This window comes from Diachasma alloeum, unplaced genomic scaffold, assembly GCF_001412515.2.
Source record: "Diachasma alloeum isolate Michigan unplaced genomic scaffold, Dall2.0 Dall_scaffold_00179, whole genome shotgun sequence".
NCBI classification, from domain to species: domain Eukaryota; kingdom Metazoa; phylum Arthropoda; class Insecta; order Hymenoptera; family Braconidae; genus Diachasma; species Diachasma alloeum.
The window spans coordinates 5,577,138-5,585,104 of record NW_021680345.1 but is presented as its reverse complement, the minus strand read 5'-3'; the positions used below and the strand labels follow the sequence as shown (position 1 = coordinate 5,585,104).

The window sequence follows — 7,967 nt, the reverse complement described above, 5'->3', positions numbered from 1 at the left end:
CAATTTATCTTGTACAAGGCCTAGGAAGTGGAAAAAGGCAATGCTGATGTATAAAAATACAACTGCGTGAAACACACAGTAGTATGAAACTTCAACTGCGTGAAACACACAGTAGTATGAAACTTCAACTGCGTGAAATACACAGCAGTATGAAAATTCGGCTGCGTGAAACACACAAACTTCACGCATGCGTGGAGTGTATGGAGTGTACGGGAGTGATTCACGCAATGGTGCGAATAGTCACGGCCTTAAATATTTTTCAACACTTCCCCCGCAATTTAGTTGGCAAATTTCATGATTAAAATTCTGAAATTAAATTAAACATACATCTTCGCTCATATTCCAGAGTATCTATCCTAGATTTTTCGAATGTATAATTCAATGATGCAACGATTTGTCTTCATCACGCTCTAATGAGGAATCAATGAGTCATTATCTCATTAAAATCCCCCGGAATGTATGAAATTTATTTCTTCGTCATTCGATATGAGGGGATTTATACGAAATCGTCAGCGCAAATTTACGTGACGGAATGGCTAAATTCGTCGTATCGCGAATGAAGGGAAAAAAGAAATTCATTCCAGCTTGTTAATATTAATTTCAACCGATGAGGTTCAAGGAGCCCGTTGTTGTACGTGGCTTGAATACATGCTGAAATGATCTCGATTACATACTCGTGTTTCTTTATGCGAGGGCTGGGGTTAGATGTTTTCGCGGCATTTAACGATCTATTCTACGGCTGATCGTGTCTTATCGCCAATGTAAAGTCGATCTTGTTTGTTAGAAATTGACTTATGATTGTCATTTCCAGAATTGTTGACATATTTTTCAAGTGATTAATCAATGAATCGGAATTTTTAGTGAAATTGATTCAGATGTTCATTAAAAACTCATCGTTAAATGATGGTGAAAACAGATAAAAAATTGGGATTTTTTATCATAGAATTTCACCATCGGATATTTGAAATTTTACGGGAAAATTCATGGAATCTGTAAATTTGAGTTTATTTATGTCGTGAAAAATCATAGAAATCAGGGGAATCCCGGAATATTCAGTTAAATTACTGAATATTCATGTTTTTATTGAAATTTCACGTAAATTGAGAAACTCTTGTCTTTCTGCTGCTCAAAAATTTGGAATTTCATTATTCTTTACCTCTAAATCGAATCCAGGGGAATTTCGTACTTGAAAATTGAAAATTTTATCGAAAAATCAATGGAAACTGTTGATTTTAGTTCAACTATTCTCAATTTGGACCTGAATCTTGGTGTTTTGCCTGACCTTTCAAGCAAATTGGACAACTCCCGTCGTTCCGCTGCTAAAAAATGCGAAATTTCACGGAATTATCAGTGAAATCTAAAAAATCAAGATTACTCCCCCGAATGAAATTCAGTGAATCGTGTCAATATTTTCCAACAGTAGAATGAAATATCATTTGTGCAATTTCCCCGAGGTACTAAAACTCCTGGCAAAAAACCGATCCCTTCCAAAGTGAAACTGTCTTATCCTGTTTCCACATCCCCATCAACAATCGGAGAGAAAATTCAGCGACAAAATTCAGCCGACTCGCCATAAGCCAAGACGTGAAAGTCAACGGTGCTGACCGCCCACTCGGCGTCCATTCACGTTGTCCCCCTCATGTTGTTACCACCGCAACGATCGCACGCGTCGAGAGTAGAGTATCCCCCCAGCTCTCCTTTTATTTTCCACCATCCACTGTACGTCTCGGTTGATCTCGCAAGTGGAAGGCGAGCCGAGAGGATAAATGAAACAAGAATGAACAAAAAAAAATAAATGAGAAGAAATCGTGAACTGGTCGTTCTCACTGTATTGCCTTTTAGGGCGAAGCACCAGCCTCGGACTGGATCCACCGCTATAACACCATTACCGAAACGCGTACGTGTGGATGAGTTTAAACAAACCACTCCTTTTCACTTGTGCCAAAAGAGAAGTTACAGCCAGAATAAAAAAAAACATTCATTCGAGTCGAGAGGAGTTGAAATATTTGACGAGATATGTACGAAATTCGTACTATGAATAAATTCAATTATTCACTTCGAGTGGTGGAGAACATTTCCCGTACGTTAACTGAACGATTTCCCAGAATGTTCACCGCACTACCGCAGAGAGTCATTGAAGCATTTCAAAAACATTAGTGTATGCAAAAATATATCTCTTCTCATTACAGTCGTAATATTTCAAGCGTGGAGAAGAAAAATAATTCACATGGATTTCTTCAGACAACTGAGGAAATTGAAGGTTACACGGATAAAATTATTTGCTGAATTGAAATTAACTAATTGATTAAAATTCATAAAAGATTGTTCAATTTCATTCAATCAATTTTGACTACCAAACTAGATGGTGAGGGCATATATACATTTGGAAATAATTCCGCAATCATTTATATCTTGACAATCGATCAATGTCTCCCCTAGAAGATATTTTCGCAATAATCTACAATTTCTTGTTACATTTGATCCATCAAATAAATCGACGAACGTTTATTGAAAATTTAACAAACGCTTGTCGAATGAAATTGAAAAATCTTTTTCTGAATTTTAATTTAATAGTCTTTAAATTTCACCAACTGCTTGTTGAAATTCACCAAATAATTTTCTCCGTGTGGGATCATTGAAAAAACGGAACCGTCTTCCGAAAAATGGTTTTACAATGAGTTAAAAATCATCATTTCAGTAGCGAAGCAGTAAATAGAGTTAAGTCGGTTTTGACTTTTGACCAGTTTTTGATTAATATCTCGAAATCTAAGAGAGATAGCAAAATTTTTTTCACAATCTTTTTTATAACCCTCAATGGGCTCTACAAAAAAGCTCATGACAAAAATTTTGCTATCTCTTTTAAATTCCGAGATATTCGTCAATAACTGGCCAATACTCAAAATCGACTTGACCCGGTTTACCGCTTCGCTATTGATTTCATCATTTCCCAGAATAATTCATTTGTAATTCCCATTTTTCACTGATTCTCTCATCAATTTATGAGGCAATCAATGTCATGTGGCAAAATTTCCTGGAATTTCATGGGACATGTCACTCATCAAAAAGGTTTAAACGTGCATTTCACTCCATTTACGAATGATTTCTTCTCCCTGCACATGCAGAATCATTTCATTTTCTTGAGCCGTCGTTGGATGATGTTGCGAGTCGCACACGAGTTTACGCGAACGTTAAGGCAGCCGGTGGGGGGGTTGAGGGGGGGGAGCTCGAGAGAATTACATATAAACGAGCGCGTGGTACGAGAAGGCGAAAAGAAAACGGCTGAAGTAACCGAGACGCCTTCGGTTGTGTTGGCGAGTCGAAAGAGGCAGAGTTGGGGGGCTCTCCCTTATGCGAGATCCCGACTTTGCCGTTCACGAGAAGGAATGCGGCCGCGGCGGCAGGGGGGAACATGTGGTGGTGAGGGAGGGAGCAGGGCGGAGGCAGGGTCACAGAAGCCGAGGAGGGGGAGAGGAGGACTGGAGGACGAGGGGGGGTCGAGGACCCGCAGGAATTTGTTGAATATCTCTGGCAAGTTGAAATAAAAAAAAAAGAGAAACAAAAGTAACGGGATGGTTAAATAAATGTGTCGAGTTTGGGAGGGAAGTTTGCGGTGGAGACAATGCCTTCGGGCAATTACACTTGGGGAAGAGGATCATTTGAATCTGTTAAATTATTTATTGTTCCGAATTTGGAGTGTGGACGGAATTTTAATGATTGGGGATGAAATTCTGTAGGAATTATTGTTTGTGCATTCCGGTTGTATGATTTTATGAATAAATTATATGAATTACTGAAAACTGCAATTGTTCAACTTTTTAATGAATTTGGTGCAGATTCTGAAGATGGGAAAAATTAAGATGAAATTTAGGCATTGAAAATTGAAATAATGAAATCATTGGCAAATGTGCGGTCATCTAGAGTCAAATAGGGCTGAAATGAAGTTCTGAAATTTCATGGACAGTTGACTAGTAATTCTAATGAGAATGATATTGTAGCTAATTTGGGGGAAATAATCATGAAATTTGAGATTGCACTGGAAATTCAATATTTTTTAGCCGCAGGACGACGAGAATTCTCCAACTTGCTTAAATTGTTGGTAAAAATGTGATTTTAGGAGGAATAATTGACCTAAAAATTACATTTTCCATTGAGTTTTCAATAAAATATTAAATTTTTCAAAATTCAAATTTTTTTAGCAGCAGGACGACGAGAATTCTCCAGCTTGCTTAAATTGTCAGTAAAAATGTGAAATTTTAGAAGTAATAATTGAACTAAAAATGACATTTTCCATTGGCCTTCAACAAGATATTGAATTTATAATGAATATATTAATTCAGTTTCAAATAAAATGCTGAATGCTCAATTACGAAATTCCTGGAAAGTCCAGCCAAAAATTTTCCACAGTACTTGAACACCCAAAAATTGCGAAATGAGTAATTCCAAGAGGTGCACGTTCCCTCCACCCAAGTGCTCTGTCAATTATCGTCATGTGAATATGACGAGCCTCGGATTACCCCTGCCACCACTGAATGCGCGAGTTTGAGACAGTTACGGGGGTGACAAGCCAGATGCATTTCGAAAGGACAACTCCACAGAAAACTCGCCCATTGGACGACGCGTGTGTTCTATTCGCGCCACTGGGTCACCGAGAAAACTCGTTGGACGAGGTTGAAATAGAGCCGCGAATGCAACGACTCAACACTGGGTAAATTCCTTGGGAATAAAAAAGCGATAATAATGAATTGGAATTTAAGAGAATATTGTGGACAGCCTTGACGAGTGACGCAAACTTCCTTCAATTAAAATCACATCAAAATAGTGGGAGATGACGATCGGGGGGAGGAGGAGGAGAAGGAGGAGTGAATTGGGTTGGGTTTTTGGGTCGTTTAAAATACGCGAGTTTTCGGGGCGAAGGAATAAAATGCATCAGTGCAAAAATTTTGGGATTTATGCCAGGGGAGTTGTTAATATGACGTGATGACGTGCATGAAATATTTATTTTTGTTTTTTAATGCATGACAAAATGCCCAGTTGGCGCTAACAGGAGAAATTACTTCCGGTTTTCATAATATCATGCGACATTTTTCGTTTGTGATTTTGAGAATGTTGAAATGAAAAAACTCGATGAACTCTGTTGAATTCTCAGTGAAAACATGACTATTTGAAGCCGAATTCCGCTGAATTGCAAATTAATTGAAAATTCAAGAATATGTTCACCTGAATTAGTCCAATTTCTATTAGTTTTCACGGAATAATTCAACAAAAATCTACAGTTTGCACTCATTCTCCCCAAAACTTGAATTCTCAATGCCAAAATTCCATGAAATTTCTCCCCAACTCCTGAACAAAAAAATAATCATCTTTCGCTGTTTTCTCCGCATTCCGACACGATTTCCTGTCCATAATTACTCATTTCTAATTTGTCATCAGTGAAAAGAAAAACACGAGTTTTATGAATAAATCCAGCAACGCTGGATTGAAATATATTGAAGGGAATTGATCTCTCGGTATTCCACTGGGAATGCGAATCGATCTTACTCCCCATGGCACATATAATAAATATGGTGCGAGACATTGGGCTCCTCGGAGTGGTGCCCTCAGGGAGTGAAGCTCGCCTGCGACCGTTGAGAAAAAAAAAACATCAGCCAAAGGGAGTGGAGGAGAAATACGTACCGCTGGAATTGCAAATCGAGTTTAATTAAGCTCTCGAGATTCCAGTCGTGGCGGCACTTGGGGCTTGGCGTCACTTTTATCGCAACGAATATCTTTTTGAGATGAAAGGGAACGACGTTGACAAGGTCGCGTGAAACGGCGCATCGGCCAGAAAATCGAGACGCTCTTTATTTTTCATTACCATTATTTATCATAATAATCTGCGGTTTTGTGTTGCCCGGACGAGGGCGAGAGAGAGAGAGAGAGAGAAGTAAAACGAGAATGGAGTTGACAAACCTGAACTCGTTGACCTTTTTTTCGCTTAATCCACGATAAAATCCCGTTCGCGCTGATAAAATGACGGAATTAGCTATTTGTATGGATGCAAAAAAGTATTTTCGATAATTCCCCTCCTAGTTGCTCACATCTAAATCCCCCCGACGCATTCGCGTTGAAAGAATAGTGAAAACCGAAAATGGCAATATTTTTCCTCTTTCTCTCGTGGAAAAAAATAGTGACAAGGCCTGGTAGCACCTGGTCCCCCCGGTCTTGACGTTCTCCAACGCTGCAAAAACGTGTATATTTGCTCGACAAACACACCACAACTTCCAACATCACTCGCGCGTCAGTGGAGACCATATAAACCCATTACCTCCCATCTTCGTGCGAATCGCATCTAAAAATACTCGAAAATATCTCTCACAATTCCACGAACAAATCCCTCCCCCTGGATCCAACAAATTCCATCAACCCCGAGCCCCATAAATCACTCGATCGAATATGGATTGAACTCCAGAATGGGATTCTCAAGCGTCATGCACGTGACAACTACGAGGCCAAGGTTTTCCCCGGAGGTTGAGAATAAGTCAACCGTACTTCTCATTTTTTTCTCTCACTCTCGGCAAATAATTCCCAACGGCCTTGCGTATCTCACCAACAGCTCTTTAAAATCCCTTCTCAAACAGCCAGACAAATTTTGAAGAAAACGAGAAAAAAATCCACGCGATGCGCGATGATTCACAAAGTCGACTCAATATTTCTCCCTTTTATTTTCAAGAATGACCAATACAATGAAATAAGCCTCATTCCACGTGATTCACGCGACTAAACTCAACAATACGAAGGCGTTACCACGTGACACGTTACACCCATTCGCACATTTATCCTCAAGCTCATAAAATATTAATTGATAAAATATGCCAACAACATGAGGCAGAAACTAGCGGAATGTTCACCAGCGAAAAATTCAATCTGTTAAATTTTGGAGAGCTCAATTGTCAAGCAATCACGTGAGCAAATTTGCTCACGACTTGAAAATACTCCGCTAGCTTCAGCTTCCCGCAAACAACAGCTTCGCATTTTAAAAAATCAAAGCCCTCAATTGAATAATCGTGGAAGCAAGTGTTTTAAAAAAACTCACCTTCGTCCAGCAGTCTCTCCACATGTATGAAGACATTGGGAAAAGCAGCGAGCTGCTTCCTGTCTTTCAGCAACTGTGACAGATAGTCCGCTATGCTCTGGGTCGTAGTGTTGGTATTATCACACATATTTGTAACTGAACGATACCAGAGACCAGAAAAAGCTCGCGCGAGTAAAAAAAAATAATAATTCTGGTCAACTACTCCAGTGTCACTCGAGACTAGTATTACGCCCGTAACTCAGTTGGAGGAGAGGAAAAAAAATAAACACTAGCCCGCTGGGTGTTGCAAATACCACTCGTCCGGTTGCCCGAGTCGTGATAGTTCTCCGTACGTGGGTTCGCCGATGGTCTATCCTCTCTTGCGATTCGCAAAGCCGAAGTGGAATCGTTTGGGATGTGTCAGAGGGAGGAGAAATGGACAAAAAAACCAACTATCGAGTGAGCGACAGAGACGGAGGGGCAAAACAGTCCCTCTGTCGCATGAATGGAGCCTTTGCACAGTGTTCAGTCAGTTTTCACTCCGATAATTCAACATCAGGGACTCGATGAATGAAAAAACCTTAGACTCTTTCGAATTACGGGGAAAAACTGAAATTACTGAGTAATTTTATCACGCACGCGCACAACTGTACAATCGTCTCACAACTGCGCGGCTCCTCGTGTGCTCGATCGTGCCGACCTGCCTCTCTGCCTTCTTCTTTCCCAAGACTAGCCGCACCTCCCCCCACCCCCCGGGAATGGCCATTGAATTTCATCGAGTGCGCATGCGCGCTTGGCGGGTGTACAGCGCATGCGCAGTTACCACGCCGCGCGGCTCCACGCACACAACGACCAGAGTCGTCTACCGAGCCTTCCCGCCCACTACCATATACGGCCTCCGCGTGTCTACGAGGCT

General features: G+C 40.4%; 1 protein-coding gene across 3 annotated transcripts in view; it reads right to left on the bottom strand.

Moving 5' to 3' along the window:
• The window catches only part of LOC107042847 (protein held out wings), a 53,688-nt gene extending 45,932 nt beyond the window's left edge, over nt 1–7,756 (bottom strand). For all 3 annotated transcript variants that reach the window (XM_015264051.2, XM_015264056.1, XM_015264062.1), the window contains exon 1: nt 7,073–7,756. In XM_015264051.2, the coding sequence (XP_015119537.1) occupies nt 7,073–7,199 (127 nt within the window). In that variant the 5' untranslated portion in view covers nt 7,200–7,756. The remainder of the gene's footprint in view (nt 1–7,072) is intronic.
• Between the last annotated feature and the right edge of the window lie 211 nt (nt 7,757–7,967).